This window comes from Condylura cristata, unplaced genomic scaffold (assembly GCF_000260355.1).
Source record: "Condylura cristata isolate star-nosed mole 26May11 unplaced genomic scaffold, ConCri1.0 scaffold00003, whole genome shotgun sequence".
NCBI classification, from domain to species: Eukaryota; Metazoa; Chordata; class Mammalia; order Eulipotyphla; family Talpidae; genus Condylura; species Condylura cristata.
The window spans coordinates 9,167,553-9,188,917 of record NW_004567104.1 but is presented as its reverse complement, the minus strand read 5'-3'; the positions used below and the strand labels follow the sequence as shown (position 1 = coordinate 9,188,917).

General features: G+C 40.4%; 1 protein-coding gene across 6 annotated transcripts in view; it reads left to right on the top strand.

Annotated features, from left to right (window-relative positions):
- TNIK (TRAF2 and NCK interacting kinase) overlaps nt 1-21,365 on the top strand; it is a 403,269-nt gene that overhangs the window by 366,647 nt on the left and 15,257 nt on the right. For 3 of the 6 annotated variants that reach the window (XM_012732316.1, XM_012732313.1, XM_012732311.1), the window contains 5 exons: nt 11,315-11,444; nt 15,549-15,713; nt 17,894-18,005; nt 18,240-18,326; nt 18,816-18,986. In XM_012732316.1, the coding sequence (XP_012587770.1) occupies nt 11,315-11,444; nt 15,549-15,713; nt 17,894-18,005; nt 18,240-18,326; nt 18,816-18,986 (665 nt within the window). The remainder of the gene's footprint in view (nt 1-11,314; nt 11,445-15,548; nt 15,714-17,893; nt 18,006-18,239; nt 18,327-18,815; nt 18,987-21,365) is intronic. The other 3 variants (XM_012732327.1, XM_004674961.2, XM_012732318.1) reach the window with 1 other exon arrangement.

Genomic DNA, 21,365 nt, shown 5'->3' with positions numbered 1-21,365 from the left:
GTTTTGGCCTACCTTTGTCCCTGCTATCATTTTTCTACTTCATTTTCTTCACTGTCACTTGATCCTTTTTCCTGTGACTTTGTCCCGTACATTCTATTAGTCTTTTTGTGATCTTACTCTTGGATAATTGTAGCTGTATGTATACTTACCAATACTTCTAGCCTTTACCTGATTTGTTTTTATTTTTTCAATGATTATTTATTTATGCATAGAAGAACTGGAATACAGGTAAAAAAGGTGCAGGGGGTGAGAGGATTCACCAAATACAGGGTGGGGGAGCAGAACAGGCAGATCTAAGAAGTACACTGCTGAGGGGAACAGCAGGCAGGTCAAGAGAGGTCTGCCACCCTGTGTGAGTCAGCATCCTTGCCAGGGATAAAACTTGTGATGCAGTGGCTGTGGATAGCTTAATAGTGCTGTGTTTTACCTGTTGTGCCACCAGGGAGGGCCACTTGATTTATTTTAAAGGGAGGTTCACTTTCCCTTTTTCTCAGCAGACTGGATTCTATGAAAGAATCTCTCATCTTACCCCATGGCTTCCCCAATACAAATAAACATTCATTTACTAACACTCACATGCATCCCTCATTTGCTCCTCAGACACCAGGTGTTGCTTTGGTTTGCTATTCCCTTGATAGAGTGTGATGCTAAGTTTTACATTTTCACTCCTCATTCACCTCCATTTCTTTGGCTCAGCCACTAATTTTGAATATCACACCACACTCACTCCCTATAGAGATGCCTTTTCAGGCCAGAGATTACAATCTTGTTCAGCAGAGGTTGCAGAGAAAGGGCCAGTAAATCTGCAGAAAATGTAGATTATTAACGATGATTAAATATAAGAAATTCTGATGAGCAAATCCAATGCCATAGCTGAAAATCCATACTTGTTATTTTAGTGTTGATTACCCAGTTGCTGGCAACCATAAGTATGCTAAAATATGACATTTTGAAACAAATTGCATTAAATTGCTTTTTAACAGCAATAAAATTGTTCTAGAGGCAAAATCACTAATCCAGAACATTTCTGCAAAACATGCTTTTCCTTGCCATTTTTTGTCTTGACTCAGCATTGGTTACTTCTTCCAACAGATGTTTTGAATTCCTGTTAAGTACTGAGCATACAACATTTAGGATGATAGTAGAGTACGAATTTAAAAGACTAGTTAAACTCTCACCAGGTGTAAGATACCATAATGAAGGCTTGAGATATTCAGATAGCGCATACTGAGACCACCTTCCAAAAGCTTCTTTACTAGTTGGACAAGCAAAATTATACATGGAAAGCTTCAAAGTAATATAAATATTACTCTTAAGCATTCCAGAGGAAAAAAAGAAACCAAAAGAGTGCTTTGGGGTGATGTTAAGTCTCATTGGATGGTTAAGCTTCCCAGCACATTTTGCAAGACATTAAGTGGGGTTTACCCACCTGCCAGCAACTTTGTGCCCTCTCTCCCACTACAGAGACAGCCACGGTTCTAAAATTTCCTGACTACACTGTGCCATGCCTCCTCTCTGTTCCCTAGCACTCTTCTGTCCCTTTAAATATCCCCTACACAGATAGAGCTTGGATGTAACTCTTCCCCTCCTGTGAGCTGCCACAGTCTTTCATGTGAACTCCTGCTGGTCCAGGCTGTATCTTGAATCAGGATGGTTTATTACCTACTGCCTCCTTCTCTGGACTGTGAGCTCCTGAGGATAAAGCCTGTATCTCATTTGTCTCTCTACTCTTAATACCTTGCATGGTGTCTAGAATAAAATTGGTCTTCAGTTACTTTGATTTGCATTTAATTGCTTTGAACTGAAATTATAACTCATTGGCTTCAAAGAATTTATAGCCTTATCCAGAGGAAAAAAATGCATACACAAATACCTGTCATCGGAAGGAGCATGGGGTAATATTAGAATCCCAGTCAGAGGGAGTAGAAATAAAGGTTGAGTGTGGTTGGAAATTAGGGCACATGGGAGAAAAAACCAACTAGTGAAATCAGACCAAAAAGTAGGTACTTTCTCTTTTAGCCTCTGGGGAGTCATCATAGGTCTCCTGAGCTAAGGAGTGACGTGCTTTGTTGGAGACAAATATTTTCAGCAAGGTGATTTAGAAAGAGAACAGAGACTAATAAAGACAAGAGATAAAGTAATTCAGTTGATCAGTTACTTTGGTCCAACTGCGAATGATAAATGACTAACATTGATTGCTCTGTGGGGAGACAAAATTTGACATGTCCTTTAAAGAAATGGCACATTTTAGACAAATTGAAATGTACATTCATTAAAGAGCTTTTCAGATATTCAATTACCAATGAGCTATATGAAGAGAAAAAGCAAGATACAAGTGTGTGTGTGTGCTCCAATTTGGTAAGGATATATATTCTTTTTTAATATCAAATATATAGTCCGTTCTGCTATGGCTTGATAGTTGTATTGCCTAAGTAACTTCACATTGTTAAAAAAAAAATCCATTATAAAACAATTGGTTCTTCAGGAATAGGGTGTTTTGGAGATAAAATGTTTCCTATATATAGTTTTGTCACTTTTATTTTCTAATGTTAAAAAGCCTTTCCTTTTTATGCTATGCATTTTTAGAGCAAAAAAGAAAAGTGTATCGCGACACAGTTCACTACCCTGAAATGTATACAAAAGAGCTCAGAAATGGAGAACAGCCATTCAGACAAACAACTGTAGACCCAGATGTGTAAACCAACTTTTCCCATCTACCGGGCTGGTTTCATATTTATAGCATAGTAAAATCTATAAGATAAGCATGTCCTTAACTGAGCTTGTATTCCCTAACTAACCAATTGCACTATTTCCAGTGCCTCACACATAGAAAAATAATGAATGAAAAGAAATGGAGCAAAATTATAAAAGTGACTACCTCTGCATTCTACAACTCTGGGGGTTTCATTTTATGTATGATGAGCATGTACTATTTTTATAATTGGGGGAAATGAAAGCTTTATAGAAGAGGAGGAAGAGATGGGAAAAGCTCTGTGCTTCATTTGCTTCATATCATGCATACCAGAAGTCATCATTTGTTTTACTATCCTTCAGTATCAGAACAGCACGTGTAAGATGGCGTCTTGATCTTCAGGACTGCCTACAGCGGGCATAGACCCTAGATGTTTTACATTCCCACAGCATGCAGTTTGCACAATGACACCCTCCTTTCCACTCCCACTGGATGGTCATTGCCCAACCAGGGCAGGCTCCCTGCCTGCCGTCCTCTGCCTTGTCCAGGCCCTGCCTGATTGACATGCTGTGTTTCTTGCGCTCTACAACCATTTTCATCCTTGTACCAGTGGCTGCCGCAACTGCTCCAGCCAAGACCTCCCCAGACTGCAAATGCCTTGGTGCTTGTCTTGGGATGACCTTGCTCTCTGTCTCACATTCTCATTTACATCCTGCCTCTTACTCAGTATTTGTGTTGCTTTTTTCTTTCCCCCCAAAGATTGATTTATTTGTGCATACAGAACTACAGGCCAGAGGTGCAGGGGTGGGGAGAGGATTCACCAGAGACAGAGTGGGGAGCAGAACAGGCAGATCGACTAAGTACACTACTGAGGGGAGCAGCAGGCCAGTCAGGAGAGGTCTGTCTTGCCATGTGGATCACCTCCCAGGCAGGGATGAAACTCATGCGAAACTGTATTTAGCTTCTTAGTGCTGTGCTTTTACCTGCTGCGCCATGAGGGAGGGCCTGTGTTATGTTTGTAAGCTCTTCCAGTTGCTAACCTTTTTCAGGAGCCGTGTCTTCTTTTGCTTTTACATCCACTATCCAGTGCCAAACCCAGGGCCTTTCATATAGCAGGTGTTCAATAAATGTGTATTAAATTGAATTAAATCAATACCTCCAGGAACACTTTGACAAATCCAATTAGAGATAATTACTGTTCTAAATCTGTGGCCTAATTAGAGTAAATTTCTGTAGTTTTCCTTTTAATTTGTTGACACGTTTTGCTTTTTAGAGTCTTTATTGGCATTTGGACAATTTTTCTTACCTAGACACTCGATTAGAAAAGTAATTTTTATAACAAAGGTTTTATTTGACTTTGTAATGTTATCATTGATGTTTTAGCCTTAGTGTTTTTTTTTTTTAAGATTTCTTTATTTATGCATACAGAACTGGGGTACAGGACAGAGGTACAGGGGTGGTGAGAGGCATCACCAGAGACAGAGTGGGGAGCAGAACTGGAAGATCAACCAAATACACGGCTGAGGGGAGCAGTGGGTGAGACAGGAGGGGTCTGCCGCGCCATGTGGGTCATCTCCAGGACAGAGATCAAACTCGCACCAAAGCGGCCGCACCAGCCTGCAGTGCTACGTCCTAACCTATTGTGCCACCAGCCAGGGCCCTTTGTTTGGTTTTTTGATTTAAATTTTTTTTATCAAGGTAACAGTTTATATTATCTGTGTTTTGTATTTGGGGAGGACCCCACTCCCCAAGTGTTGCTCCCATAGCACCATCAAAGCATTGGCGGTCCTGCCCAGTGTCCATTAAACTCCCTCAACTTTGTTCTTGTCCCTTTCCCTCCCCTCTTTAGCCACAGTTGTTTTTTGTTTTTTTTTTTAAGATTTATTTATTTGTGCATACAGAACTGGGGTACAGGCCAGAGGCTCAGGGGCGGCGAGAGGCTTCACCATAGACAGAGTGGGGAGCAGAACAGGCAGATCGATGAAGTACACTGCTGAGGGGAGCAGCAGGCGGGTCAGAAGAGGTCTGCCATGCCATGTGGTCACCTCCGGGGCAGGCGGGAATCGAACTCATGCGGAAGAGGCTTTAGCTTCTCAGTGCTGTGCTTTAACCTGCTGCACCATCAGGGAGGGCCCTAGCCACAGTTTTATAGTCAGATTTCAACGATTAAGATTAATTTTTAGGTTTAGCTTTACCTGGCCTAAGTTTTTTTTTTTTTTAATTGCTGCCTTTGTTTCTATTTTTTATAATAAAATGTATTTTTAGAATTTTCAGATTTACAGAAAAAAGTGATAGTAGAGTTCCTAGTCTCCCCTCCACCTCCTGCAGTTACCCTAGTGTTAGAAGGTACCTTAGTCTCATGCATGGGTTACAATTAGAAGGCCAATGCTGGAAACAAAATCAGTACTTGATTCAGTTTCCCTTAGTTTTTATTTAATGTCCTTTTTTGGATCCAGGCTCCCATCCAGGATACCACATTACATCCAGCTATTTATTCCTGGATAATGACTGTCTCTCAGACTGCCTGGGTTTTGGGTGAGCTTGGCAGTCTTCAAGAGTACTGATTAGGTATTTTCCAGAATGTCCATCTACTGGAATTTATCCAATGCTATTCTCATCATTAGACAAGGGCTATGATTTTGGGGGAGGAAGGTCACAGAGGTAATCCCACTTGCAGTACATATTATTAACATGACTTTTGACTGAATGTTGACCTTGATCATCTGTCTGAGATGGTTGCTTGTCAAGTTTCTCCACTGTAAAGTGATCTTTGTCTTCTCTTCTTTGGACAGAAGCCATGTGCACGCACTGCATTCAGGGAGTTGGAAATTGCATTCCTTTAGGGCAGTGTGCCTACATAATTTATTTGGAATTCTCCTGCACACAGATTTCCCCCTTTTCTACTTTTTAATAAATCATTTATTTATATCAGTGTAGACTAATGGATATTTATTTTGTACTTTGGATTATGATCCAGTAGTTCTTGATATTGGGGTTCAATCTATTTCAACTTTAACCACTGGAAGCTCATGTTAGTGAACCCTTTTTCCCATTTGTGGGTATACCCACATCAAGCAATTCCATATGTTTTAAGATGCCCGAGACCCATCTTGTATGTATCCTGTCCCCATTCTGGAATCAGCCATTCCTCCAAGGAGCCTTGATTCTTCTTGTGAATGAAAGATACTAGAAACAAGATTTGGGCAGTGGATGTTCACTGCTACTGCAATGTCATCTTTTAGGCCCTCGTAGCTAGTAGAAAAAAGGAAATACGGGTCTGTAAGTAAGTACTTCTATTTGTAGCCTTCTGTGTCTTTATTAATCTAAACATAAGTCCATCTGAACACCTCCATCTCTTTTCTGTTACCACATGGATCATACTACCACTCTCACCTTGCTTACCTGTGAATTCCCACTTCCACAGTAGGAAGTTGGCCCTCACAATCTGCCATCCTTTCCAGTTCATGTAAACACATGTATATGTACAATACAGTCACAGCATAGTATGTGTACAGCAGCATCAGCACAGTTCCTCTGTAGTCTCATGGAAACCAACTCTGTCGACTAGAGTACAGTGCTTATGAGCAGATTCTTTTCCCTTTAGTTTCAGTTTTATAGATTTTATTTATTTCCAGAGTTACTTCTGTCCCAGCTTCCCTCCCTCTGCTCTCTTTCAGTAAAATTGTATAATACATTTTTTTCCCTAGGCTTCTCCAATCCTTAATGGTGTATTTAAATTTGTTTGCAGCAAGGTTCACTCTTTGTATTATAACAAATTAAAGGGAATCTAATATCAAAGTTGCGCACATGGGTGATGATTACAAGTGTGGTAAATAGGAGCTTTCCAAAAGCAGATGTAGGGCAGAATCCTGAGACCAGTAGTACTTGAGCAGCACTCATGAAGGAAAGGAAGGGAGTAGAGAGGTAAAAGGAAGATCAGGCAAATGTCTGTCCAAAAACAGCAGAGTGGAAAAGGATGGAGTAGGGGGAGCGGAAGTAACTGGCACAGGAAAGAGGCCGACAACACAAATGCCAAAGTGCTCATTGAATTTGATATTTGAGAGCTAATACAAAACAGGAAAAAAAAACTGACAAAAAATTAAGCCATAGAATTTGATAGCTAAGAAATGCCTTAATGGAGTTTTCTTAAGGTGCATGAAGTCAAGTACCCAAAAGGCTGGTTTGAGGAGCGTGTCAAGTAATAAACTAGAGGAAACTGAGACCTTAGCAAAGAGAACTTAAGTTTAAAGAGATAAACTTCAGTGTGAGTGGTAAATGCAAGTTAACATTTTAATGAAATGCGAAACAGGTAAGATCTTGTCATGTTTGTTAATTGAAAGAAAGCCAACATAGAGGGATGATGAAAACACAGGAAAGAGAAGAAGAAAAAAGGCACTTCCAATTAGCATTGTTCTTCTTGTCTATTTAGCTTGTCACTAAGTTAGAAATACTACGTTTACATTGCAAAACTATTTTATGACTAAATTAGAAATAATATATTTTAAAACTTATCATTATATATTTTTTTGCCAGTCATTCTTTGTACTTATTAGTCTCTCAACCTTCTTTAGATCCTCTGGAAGCTGAGGATTTTTTTTAAAGATTTATTTATTTATTCATATGGAACTGGGGTACAGGACAGAGATGCGGAGGGTGAGAGGATACACCAGAGAACAGAGAGGGGAGCAGAACAGGCAGATCAACAAAGTACACTGCAGAGGGGAGCAGTGGGCGGGTCAGGAGAGGTCTGCCACGCCATGTGGGTCACCTCCGAGGCAGGCAGGGATCGAACTCATGCAGAAGTGGCTCTAGCTTCTTAGTGCTGTGCTTTAACCCGCTGCGCCACCAGGGAGGGCCCTGGAAGTTGAGGATTTTTACAATTTAAAATTTTCTGGCATCTAACACAAGACATATAGCAACCTATTATAAGGTTATGAATAAATGAGCAAATGAACAAACTTTAGGGTTGACAAAGATTGTCATGTCAGAGCTTGGAGCTCCAGTTCATAAAAGAAATAAAAAAAGGACAGAAAATTTAAAGGAAACTCAGAGAAAGTTTGTCTCACAAAAACTTGAAAGATAAGAAGAGTGGGAAGAGTGATACGATGGCAAGCCCAACGAGAAGTCCCTTTCAGGGTTTAAAAAACCCTACTGCAGTCCTTGATATATGAACTCTGGCTGCACTTTGCCTTTTAAGAAGAAATATTTAAGGAGGTGCTTTAGAATTTGGAATAATTTGTGAGAATTTTAAATAATCAAAATTAATCACTCTGTATCAGGATGTATAGTGACAGAAAGACTAATGGTGTAGACAACAATTATAACAGACACACAAGCAGCAAATATATATCTGAGAGTCATAATACAAAAAAAAATCTTTACAATATAATAAACAAACTATCTGAGAGGAATTGCTCACCATCTTGGGAGAAAATTGACTATAGAAGAAATACAGATTATTATTTGTGATTCAGTCTGTAAGGACCGTTACTGGAGGAGATAATGTAAAATAAAACTCAAAACCGTCCAAACTATTCACAAAAAAATTTCTCATAGCAGTTCTGGCTCATAAAATTGAAAGTATGTAAGTTGACCCTAGGAAAAAAAAATAGAAGATTTTTGACAAAAGTAAAAGTGACAGAGGCTGACACTATACACTGTAAAACTTGCTCTTGACTAGAAAGAAACATAAATTTCCTTTAAAGAATTATACTTTAAAATTTACCCAGGAAAACTGGGCTTGTGAAGCTGTGACCACAGAAACCTTTAAAAGATGACGCAAATACAGAAAGCAGTATTAAATCTGTACAATTTGCCTAGAAAAAAGGTGGAACCAGTGATGATAATTTTAGTACAATAATGAGAATGAAAAAAACTGTGATAGAGTTTAACTGAGATTAAGTGAACTGTTAATCAAGATATGTTCTTATTGAAAATTGCTCTAGAAAATCCTTTCATCATTAAAATTCATACTCAGTGACACATTTTTTTACTGTAATATTTGGCTAGAATCAGGGCATCAAGATATAAAAAAAAAGCAGTACAAACTGCCTTAATCTCCGCACTCTCCTGGGACTCTTTAATGGTGGAGGATCTGTGGGTAATATGTCAGCGTGGTGGTGGCCACCAGATCAATCAGTCTAGCTTCTGGCAGTGGCAATGAACACCTGAGTGAGGAAGGAGAAAATGCTTCCTATCTCTGAAGGCTTTGACCCTTGATAAATGCTTCACTTACTGATGTATTTGTTTTATACCATCATATTCTCAACCAATATTTAAGCCAGACAAAAGAAAAGACATACCAGAAAAAACAAATTTCAACTAAAAGAGTTAAAAAAAATTATCATTTTGTGAACTATTCTGACTTACCAGTCTAGCAATTTGCCAGAAATTCATTGCAGTGATTTCTTTTCTCATGTTTGTGGAACACTATTCATAACTCCCTTCTAGGAAGGAAATACTGTAAATTTGTCTTTGGGATTTCTCCCCAAACACATCAGTTCTAAGCCATATTTGCACTAATTCAATCCACTGCTCCAGTATTTTGCAAAGTAAGCTAGTTGTTATGTAGGGGTTTTTTTAGTGTTTCCATTTTATTAGCTCTGGTGTTTCTTGTTTTCATTTGTTTTATTGAGGTAACTTTGGGTCACAACAATATATATGATTTAGAGGTATAGATTCACATCTCCTTGGATGTTTGTCTCCACACCACACCTACCTCCAAAACACCCATAATCCTTCACCATAGAACTGTACTTACCTTCTAGTTTTTTGTTTGTTTTTTGTTTTTTGTTTTTTTTTTAATTGCTGAAACATTGGCTTACAGACCTTATTCTTTTCTCTCTCTTTTGGATAAAAATTCTTACAGATGTCTTCTCTGTCCAACAGCTGTCACAAATATAGTTTGTTTCTTCTGGATTGAATACTCCATTGATCCTGGGATAGGACCACAGACACCAGAGATTTCTTTTATAAACACACAGGAAGCGATTAAACGACAGAATAATAAAAGAGGCAATTAATACACTTATTTAAAAAAAATGCCTACAAGAACTGACTGGGGTGCAGGCCAGGGGTGCAGGGGTGGTGAAAGGATTCACCAGAGACAGAGTGGGGAGCACAGAAGGCAGATCGATGAAGTACACTGCTGAGGGGAACAGCCAGCAAGACAGTAGAGGTCTGCTGGGCCATGTGAGTAAGGTCAGCTGTGGGTGTCCAACTTGTGGTGAAGCAGCTGTGGCTATCATAATAGTGCTGCACTTTAGCCTGTTGCACCACCAGTGAGGGCCTTGTACACTTATTAAGAGAAGCAAGCCTTGACACATCTCCTGCTTGGCCACTTCCCACAGGGCTGCAGTCTATGGGACAGGCCACTGAGAGCCTCAGTCTCTGCTGTCAGCATGTGCTGATACCTGTTACTGTCTCTAATATATTCTAAATAGAAGAGCAAAAGACATGCCTCAATACATACACCACAATGTGGGGTATTTACGGAGGGTGATATTAGTACAGAAGACTGTTAAAACAACCTGCTTGATGGATGCCATCAACCTGAGTGCCAGTCACTGACATTTCTTCTTTATAGTGTCAAACCTTTTCATCCAGTGATTGCTTCTTGTGTCCTACAGTGCTCTCTGCTCTGTGCTGGGCCCTGGGTCGGTATTGAGCAAAGGGTGCCAATTACTCTCCCAAGATTCTGTTGTACTCTGAGAGAATCCAAACGATAGAGATCTACAAATTGTGATAAGACTTATTAAGGAGAAGAGATGAAGAAGACAAAGAGAGGGTTGATAGGAGAGGCACAGGGAGTTAGAGAAGGTGTCTCAGGGAAGATGTCACTGGACATAAAATTAGATATATGAGGGAAGCAGCCAGGAGCCAAGGAGGGAGCAATGTCTCCAGGCAGAAAGAATAGTGCCTGCAGAAAACTAGTCAGCGTGTTAGTGGTCAAGGTGAAAAGGGCTTGGAGGTCTGCGGAGCCTGGTGGGGTCTGACAGTGACTGCAGTGATTTTCCTTGGAAAGTGGGAAGCTCACTCGTCCAGGCTGCTGGTGAACTGGAGGTTGAGAGAGGGGAGGCTACAGAAGAGGAGCTCACGCTTGGGCATCAGTGAAACATTAAAAATTAATATGGAATGTACTTACAGCCACTGATCTGTACACTTTCAAATGCTTTTTAAAAAAGGTTTGATTGATTACCCTTAAGAGGGAAGGGTTGAAATTTTTATGACATTTAATTATTTTCTGATATCATTGTTCATTGCTGGACAGTATTGGATTTCTCCCCTCACATCTAGTCCCTGTAATCCTCCCACCACCATAGCACCTGTGATGCATCTTCCTCATACCTGTGCTGATTTGACCCCTCCCCCCCCGCTGTGTGCCTCAGATCTATGGTCAGCGTGCAAGTTTTGACTTTTTCCTGCCCCTTTGTTCAGTTTCTCTATATTCCACATGTAAGTGAACCCATCCGATATTTATCTTTTTCCTTTTGACTAATTTCCCTGAACATAATTAACGTTATGTTCTGTGTGTTCTAACATGATAAAAAAATTAACATGAACAAGAAACAGGTTTCCTAAACATACCTCCCCAAGCATGAACATTGTTCTTTCCCACCCCAGACCAACGGGAGCTCCTGGGAGCACTGAGCAGTACAACGTGGGGATGGTGGGCACGCACGGGCTGGAGACCTCTCACGCAGAGACTTTCAGCAGCAGTATTTCAAGAGAGGGAACCTTGATGATAAGAGAGGTAAGTTGGCAAAAAATCATTCAGCTGAAGTGCACATCTTATGTGCTTTTTATATTAGCATTTTCACAGAAAATGCTTACAGCATATATTTTAAGCATAGAAAAGTGGGGAGCGGGGGGCTGTGCTTCTAAATGGTTGGGTGATTTTAATTGTCTGCTGCCTTCTTTTCTGTATCCTCCTAAGCTGTTGCAGTGTGATTTAATTACATTAGTCCAAATTGTTCAGTAGGAGCTATTTAAATCAGTATATAGAATTTGAGCCTCAAGCTATAAAACTGGTGAACCCAGATGTTTCGTACACAGGAAAACAAATGAATGGTCTCTGAATGGCATCAGTGGCCTTTTTATGTCTCTCCCCCCATGTGCATTATCCTCACAGATCTTATATAGAAAATACTTAGTAGTTCTAAGAAATGATGATTATTTTATCAGTTAAATTAGCATTTTAAAAGGCCATTAAGTAATTTTGGGGAAAGAACAAACAAATGTGTAGATCTACTTGAAAATGCACCTTAGCACTTTGGGTAATTTTGTTTTCTTAAAATTTCAGAAAATCATTTTGTTGTGTTAGGGAACATGCTTCTGTTCACATGATTTTCCAACATGCGTGTACCCATCATATCTGCCGTCCACAAGGCCTTAATCAATCAGAATCCATTTTCTTTTAACTTGGTCATCACCATGACAGTAGGTCTTTGCTTGGAAGGAGAGTAATGGCTGATTGGGCAAAAGTGACAGATGTCACCACCCTCCCTCCATTTTATCATCTGTAAAATTTCATCACCTGAATTCCAATATGCTATTCATCATTCCAGAACCACCTTATAATACTAACTAATAGTGTGTAACTCAAGATTGGGAGAATTAAATGAGTTACTTCATGTGAAGCTGCAATAAATATTAACTATGGTATGTTATTTCACTGTCTCCATGGAGTTGTCCTTTTACTTATTACCCTCCATTCCCTCTCTAAAAAATATAAACATATATCATCTATCATTCTCTTTCAACCAGGATAAAATTAGGAAACCCTCATAGCAGACCTTGCTCTGCAAAAAGCCAGAGGCCATCTCACTTTTGTAAGAAAAAAAAGGAACTGTAGTTTTGAGATGAATAGGTCTTTGCACTAATAATTGGCAGAGCTATAACTGGAAGTGCATTTCACAAAGCAACTTGCTAGTTTCACTTTATGACTTTGCTGATCTTTCAAGTAGGCTTTAAAGAGTCTTTTCACGTAAACCTAAGTAGAAAAAATGTACTTGGCTGCTGAGGTTGACATTGAGGATAGCTGGTATATAAATCTCCCAGTGTAAATGGATATTTTCACCATTGAAAATAGAGGATTTCTATCACTGTAGCTTGTCACTTGGAAAAACAGGACAGAAAAGTGTTTTAGAATGAGTTATTCTCTGATTCCAGTAAAAGAAGTGCAGTTTCTAATGTGTTTTAAAATTTGTTTGAGTCGCTATGACAGAACTGTACTTTGAAGTAGAAATTTTAGTTCAGTTGCCATTCACATCTGAATGGTTTCCTATTATTTAACACATTCCAAAATTTTATGACCACAACCCATCATTTTGAAATGGCATTTGCCAATATTTTACAAAAGTTTGAACTATTGAGTGCCCTCAAATCTTTTTGTCCTCATAATTTCTAAATGCTATCTCTCCCAAATGTGGGCTTTTAAAAGAGCAAACTGTAAGTAGTCCATTAAAAGTAAGTATTAAAAAGACAAATGAAAATTAAAGTATGTCTCTGACAAAATAATAAGGAAATAAAATAAAGTTCATTTTAACAGAGCCTATTAGTAGTACAGTTCTCCAAGTCGAACATCAAGAAGTCCCTCAACTCATCCCGATGCTAGTGCTCTAGATTATTCTAAAGAACATGTTGACTCTACTACCCATGATCAAATACTGCCCTGTCGTGTGCTACCACTGCGGTTCTATCTTCCCTTCTACCTACCTTTCCTCCTCACAGGACCTTTCCTTATTCTCGTTCTAGAACACAACGCATCAGTCATCATATGCCCCTTTGTTCCTAAGAGACCTTCTGCCAAGAGAGTTACTCTTCACCACTTCCCAGTCATCACCCAGAGATCCCTGTAGGTCTGGCTCAGTCTTCCCTTTCTCCTGCAGTCTCTCCTGGGATTCTGTGAGCCTTGTACATAACACCTTCCTAAATGACAGCTGGTATCTCTGCAACGTGTGTTCAGCCTACTGATTTAGAACGTTCACTCTCCTGAACCAGAACACTAGCTTGTCACCACAAAAACTCTCTTGGCTACAAATAGTAGGGAAAAACTCGTGCCATTTGTGGCAACATGGATGGAGCTGGAAAGGATTATGCTCAAAAATAAGTCAGAAAAAAAAAAGAAAGAAAAAGAACTGATGGTTTGATTTTTAAGAGGAATGTAAGGAATTAGGGAGGGAGTAATTATAATAAAGTAAAAATCAAAGTCAACAGACAACTATAAACCATAGACAATCGGCAGAGGGGGAGAGGGGAGGAGGTTCAAAATGGGGGAAGAACACAAGGGACTGTGGTAATGGCACACGGGTGAATTGGTGGTGGGGAGTCCATGGGGATTACAACCGAGATGGAAAAACATACATTGTACAAAAATGAAGAATGATGTAAAAGTATATAAATTTTTTAAAAAATAAAATAAAAAGAAATAGTAGGAGAAAGAGCCCAAATAACACAACTCAAGAAAAAGAAAAGTAGGGGAGGGAGGTATCAGAGATAGGGGACTGAAGATTGAACGGGATTTCATGGCAAGGCTCCAAAGGCAGGGTGTGCGGTGCTCCAGGGCTGGTTGCAGCACTAGAACAGAAACTAGAGTGGTCAGAAACATGGACTAGAGCGGTCAGCTTAGACAGCTCCCATGTGCTCACCTCTGGCTCTCCACTGCCCATCCCTCCTGTCGTCATCTCACCTTTCCTCTATAGTTCTCCTTTGTTGTCTTTTTCCACACAAACTTACTTTCTTCAGCAAGCATGTGCTTGTGCATCTCTTGCCCCGTTACAAGATGTTCTTTACACACCAGTTCATCTTCCAGCAGACGCTGCAGTATCCTTCAAATCTAACATTAAATTACAGTGGGGTTCCAAGCCTGCCTAAATCAGCTAGACACCCCAGTTCATTCCACTGTGGCCAAGTGCAGAGCCACCGCTGACCAAGCTCCCAGGGTATGCTGTCAGCTTCAGTCACCACTCAGATTTCACCTCTTACAACCTGTGTCCATCTGAGCAAGTTCATTGAATTCGTGGCACTGCAATGTTTCCATCAGGAAAATGGGAGAAATGGAAGATTACTGGAAGGGTTCAATGGCAATCCAGACATAAATTGTTACCATGGAAGGAACTTTAATGTACTTAGTGTTCAATAAAGAGAAGACAAAGAGTATAGCTTACAATTGAAGTCACCTACCCCCTTGTGGGTAAGTGCCCAGCCAAACTGGGTTGACCCAAAGCAGGGCCACTGAGGCCCAAAAGCCTGCCACGAGTCTAAGTCACCTCCTGGTGGGGACCCATAGGAAAGCAGTAGAAGGGGCCCAGCATGTCTGGGATAGAGGGAGCAAAATCAAGATTAAAGCTGCCAGAGTCAACTTCCCCATGGATCTCTCACCATATCTGTTTCCAAGAAGCAAGAGCAGTTTCTTCACGTGTCTCTCTGCAACATGTGCCTCCCTCAGGTCTCCTTCTCGCTTTCCAACCTTCTTCCTTTCTTTTCAGTCTCCTCTCCAGTTTCTTCTTCTCCCTGCTCAGCTCCACCCTCCCTTGAGAGGGGCATGGAGCCTGGAACTTTCCTTTTCCTCAGGAGCCACCCTTCACTCCAATGCAGAACTGTAATTGCAAGACCAGAACACACTCTAGAAAGGAAAGGCCAGGGCGGGGAGGTGATCAGAGAACCTACATGAACTTAGCGTTCACCCATATATTAAACTTGAGCCAAACTTAACTTTTTCATTCTGGTAGGTTAAATAAAAATTTGAATATTACCTTCCCACACCTTGATGGGTCAGTTTGGAGACTACTGCTCGGTACCGTGTGATGGGTTTACACACTCAGCAGCTTCTGCCTTTTCTCTCTCATCCCCTCAGACATCCGGAGAGAAGAAACGATCTGGCCATAGTGACAGCAATGGCTTTGCCGGCCACATCAACCTCCCAGACCTGGTACAGCAGAGCCATTCCCCAGCTGGGACCCCAACTGAGGGACTCGGGCGTGTCTCCACCCATTCCCAAGAAATGGACTCCGGGACTGAAGTAGGTGCTGGGCAACAGCCGGGAGAGCTCTGTTCACTGTCAGGGGATCGGAAACCCTGCTCATTTGGAGAATGAGGCTTTGCCAATCTCCCTAAAATGTGGTTGTATTCTGTAGCTCCTTTTATGCATATTCTCAAAGAGAGGAAATCATTGAAGCAGAGCAGTAGACATTTTTCAGGGGCCATATGTACCCTTATCTGTTTCTGTTTCTGTAGATAAGAGGGCTGAAATGACGAGATGTTAAGGAACTTGCCCACAACCAGGACTACAACTGGCCGATGACAGAGTTAGGCCCACAACTTGGGCCCCCTCTGTCCCAAGCCAGTGATTGATGCTTTAGCCTATAAAGATTCCACAGCCAACAGTTAATGTTCCTATTTGCATAAATTTTGTCAAACTCAGTTTGACCTAAAATAAATGAAGCTGAAATGATTTATGAAAATAAAACCAATAGATAAGCTCTTGTTCTCTAATTGTTCATCTTCTTAAATTCCAAATTGTGTGAATAAAGGAGAAGTGAGATAATGCCTGTATAGAAACATCCCCAGGGAAATCTGAAGTAATACAGTTTATTAGCCAGTGTTCATAGATGTCATAGACAAACATTGACCAGTTGAATGAGTTGCTGGTTCTTGGTCATATTTCATAAATAGTCCTGTGAATCATACGTAGGCCCCATCAGTGTTTGTAAAGTATATGCTCTATTTTTTGTTGTTGTTGCCATGTGCTAACTTTTTTAGAACCCTTTTGGTTCTAAAGTTATAGAGCAGATGAACTTTGTTTGCTCTCTTGTATTAAGGGGTTCTTAGGTGTTGGTTTTATTTTTAAATAAAGACCTTAAACTACAACCAAAAATATAAACTTTGCTCCCCACCATAAAAAAATTGCATATCATATTGAATGGTCTGTTTGTGATATTAAAAGGACTTGAGTAGAAGGAATGAAGATTGACAAAATGGAAAAACAGTTATTTACTGTCCTTTAACAAAACTCAAATATGGAATATGATGCAAACCCTGAAATTTTAGCTTACTGTTTTGATTTAATTTTCGTGGTGCAGTCCAAGCCTTTCAGAAGGATTTTTTAATTAAGCCTACAAATCTAGTATCTTCCTGAAACCCCTAAATAAGGCATGTGAATATACGTATCCTTTTAAGAAAACTATCTTGGGAGGAAATGTCTTCACTTTCTGGATGAAATTCTCCCTAAATTAAAGATTTTAAAAGTTCATGAGCCAATATCAATCACCGACATCAGCAGGCTAGCTCGCAAGAGGAAGCGTTGGTTGCTGGTATGTTCAAGATGAAGCGCTGCTGGGGAATGATGCCAACTTATTGTCAGTTTGTTACAGGGCAATCCCAGGAGGAATTCAGGGTAACCTAGGTGTGAGTACTTACCCATGTGCTTTAAAAAAATCCTAGGATAAGACCCAACTACAGGTCCACATAGAAAGGTTAATGGAAGACTTATTTACAAAGGGAAATGAAAAGAAGAAAGGTAGGGGTAGAAGGAAGAGAGAGATGAGTTGGTGGATGTGTCCTTCTGGTAACACTCTGACCTGAGAGCCCAAGAGCATGCTAAAAGCAGGCAAAGCAGACAAGTCCAGGCCCACACTGGTTGTATACCAAGCATGGCTGCCTAACTCCACCCTTACTTTCCCACAATCCCCCTTCAGGAAGTCGTGCATCATGGCAGATTCATAGCACAATGGGGTTTGTAATCCTCAATGCCTGGGGTCTTTGTGGCATGGACGTGGGTGTGGAGTCCTTAAAACATCAGTGAATAGTGGGTAGAGTCCATTCAGGACATACTGTTCCCCCAGCAAATTGTATCAGCTTTTCTTAGGGCCATTTGGTCAATAGGAAATTGTTTTTCTTTTTCAAGACAAAGAATAGCTCTATCACCAAGCATTTAACCAGATATTAAGATATTTGGACCACATGTGGTCCGAAATGTAATTTTCTCTCTGCAACTCTTACAGAACGATAATTAATGAAACTTTGCAAATACCAGGAGGAACTGGATAGAAAGGCACACACTTCAGCTAGGGAGTTGGAGTGTGAACAGCTGGATGGATTAAAGAGTCTATAATCATTTTACAATTCACAGTAAATATTTGTGCCTTTTTTTATTCATGAAGTGTTTATGTGCTCTTCTTAATCTTCTTGCTTTTTTACCAGTATGGCATGGGGAGCAGTACTAAGGCCTCCTTCACCCCTTTTGTGGATCCCAGAGTATACCAGACCTCTCCCACTGATGAAGATGAAGAGGATGAAGAATCATCGGCTACGGGTAAGCCAGAAGACCCCAAGGTTTTAAAAACAATGTGGTGTTCCTTTCTGATGTGGTTTCATAATGAAAAAAAACATCATTAGCTCAGTGTAATTAAAGGCGGCCCTGTCAAAAAGGGAAGAGATTGTTTTATGATCATCATCATCATCATCATCATTGTTATTATTATTGGATCCATAAAACAAAATTCTTTCTTGTCATTGTTTTTCATCTCTTCTGTTTTGCTTCTGGTAGGAACCCAGAAGTATCCAGGAACTCTGGGAAAACCTATTCCTCAGAGACCTCCCAACTTACTGCATATTTCTCAAAATCAATTTCTGGGTACAATGCTGTGCACGCAGTAGACACTTAATAAGTGTGTCTTGAGTTACATTGCATTCTGGCTGTGTGTTTTCCACTGCAAAGGTCTGGTTGATTTTGAGGAGAGTTTTGCTTTCTAGAACTTCTGCAACTCACTAATTATCAGAGTCAGCTTAGGCCAATTTTTGTCATAACTCTGTGGAATTTCAAAAAGTAAATCTCCCCTGCATATATTACAAAAGATGGCATATTTAACTTCTGATATTAATACCAATGCTCTCAATCATCCATGTAGTGCCTATGTTTTACTAATGGATAAAAATACTGCTTCTGTGAGTGACTTATACTTTAGTCTACTAAAAAATGTATAAAATATACATAGTTTCAGAGTGTCTTTGCCTTTACTATGATGCACACTAAACGAAGCCATATGTTTTTGAAGCCTCTTCGCCATAGTGTCAGTGGTTATTTTCAAGATGCCATTGATTTCTCTGATTCTCTTTCTCAAAGCTCTGTTTACTAGCGAACTTCTTAGGCAAGAGCAGGCCAAACTCAATGAAGCAAGAAAGATTTCAGTGGTAAATGTAAACCCAACCAACATTCGGCCACATAGCGATACACCAGAAATCAGAAAATACAAGAAACGATTCAACTCAGAAATACTTTGTGCAGCTCTGTGGGGTAAGTGATACTTTTGCCACCCTTGGTAAACAGATCCTCAAATTTTAAAAGAACACTGGTTGAATCATGGGTGTTGGAGACCTGGCTTTGATGTTGGCCTCGGAGCAATCAAGAGTAATTTTACAGAATAATTCTGTGAAGAAAGAAGTGGTATTCTAGCACCCAAGATAGCTTCTCAGATTTAGAAAGACCTTGCCAAGTAACTGTGATGGGCTTAAGCCAACAACAGAACTAGCTATAACCTAACACCTATAATATGCCCAGGCCCATGTAATGTTCTCTGTCATCCTCATGACATTCAGTAAGATAGTAATGATACCAGGTACCCTCAGATCTTTGTCACCATAGAAATGGTGGGGGGAGGGGTGAAAGGAGGGATTGTTAGGGGAGATGTCATGTTCCCTACCCCACTTCCATGCAGCTGTCTTGGATAGCTATTGAGAACTAGGGGGCAGGTAAGCAGCCAGGTGGAGCTATATATAGTGAGGGAGGCAAGTGGGCTAGGAAAGAGAAAGCTCTTGCTTCTATGGCCTACTTGCACCCTGGTACAGCTGGAGGGAGACATGGAAAGAGAGACATTTGGAGACACTTAGAAGAGATACATGGTGAGACACACATGGGGAATGACTCACTAAAATATATGGAATTGTTTTTCTGGTGTGAAATGAGGCAATGATAGTTGTATGACTGAGAGGTACCCAGGAACCTGAAAAGTTGCATGCTCTAAAAGTATCCAGCCATCCATGCACACAAAGGGGTGCATGGTGAGACAGACACTGCTGTTATCGTGATGTGTTATCTTTTTACCCCAGCATTCTGGGTTCTGTTTCAGAACTCCTTTCTGATGCCTCCTCATCAATAGAGGAGGTACTCAGGGACTTAGGGAAAACTTTCAGCCTCAGGGGCCCCACTTTGGACCAACATTAAATGTCTGGTCACTTGCCCAGAAGAGGATGTATATTTTGGGTGTTTTATTAAAAATATCTTTTCTTCTTTCTGCTTTGCTTTTGTGTGTTCAGTCCAAGGAGCTGCAGAGCAGTGTAGAGCCACAGCTCAAGGTGTCTGTCTTTCTCTGCAGAGAGGGTTTCCCAGGGTTACCAGCTGGTAACAATAGGCACATGTTTGATTTTAATTTTGCTATTGACCTCAAAGGAACACAGAGAACTTTGTTAGAGATGTAACATAATCAATTTTCCAAGTTCCTAAAAAATGCTGTTAAAGATAAATGTATTAGTTGCAAGTTAAAGGTTAATTACAAGGCAGGGGTACAAGGAAAAGAAAGAAAAGATAGAGTGTAATTCTGTTTAGTCCAAATTCTTAGATTGGAGGGGTTACAAAATGGAGGGGATCCAGCTTAAGGGGTCCTGTATCACTATGAACAGCTATACCCAAAATGCTAGGCCAAGTCTGGGGTGCCACCATGTGATAGGGCCAAAAGCATTTGTGATGTTGGGCTGCGGAAAACATGAAGCCCAGAAATCATTCCCATGGGAGATGTGATATGGAGGAGTGTCGGGCTGTGTCCTCCACAGACGAGGCAGTTGGAGAACGAGGTAGCCATGTTTAACATTGAATTATATGCCTCAAAAGAGCAAACATTCACTTACTCCAAAGATAGATGTACCACAAGCAAGAGGAGAGCAGCTAGAAAGTTACCTGTTTATGAATATAACCCATGACACAGTAGACTTCTCAATGTGTATATGTTTTGGAGGCTTGAAAGGTATAATCTGCTAGGGCTGAATCCTTAAGATTATAGCTATTCAGACAAGAGCACTTACCAGCCAGAGCTTTTGTTACAGGATGATGGTCTGAGCAGCAAGCTGACTAGATAGATGCCTGAGAAGTCCCTTCTAGTCAGTATATCCTTTAGCCTCAGGCTCCTGACACTTTTTCTCAAATTGATTTATCATTTCCCTGAAAGAGAGCAGTCTCCTTGTGCAATCTTTGTGTGAGTAAGAAGCAAGGCTTTCCTTCTAGTAGTGTATAGAGACAGGCCCTCTCGTATGTTGAAAGTGAGTAGAATAGAAAACATGGCATAAATTGGCGTCGGAGTGAATCTTGGGGATTTCAGAGAGAGCCAGAAAAGGTGAGAATAAGGGCTAATTGTGCTGGTGTCACATTTGTGCCTTTGGCTCCTACGAGACGGACTCTCTCTACTAGGTAACAAATGGCTAGATGTAATGAAAACTGCTTCCACTTTATAAAAGAAAATAATTACATTACCAGAGGGACAGTGATTTAATTACCATGTCAAAGCTTCTACTTCTGTGCTCCCTGCGAGAGGACCCCCTCATTTATATTTTCAAGGCACAGTTGCTTGGATTTAACAGAAACCCCAGATGCAGAAGATTAAAGCCCAGGAAAGTCAGTCTTGGG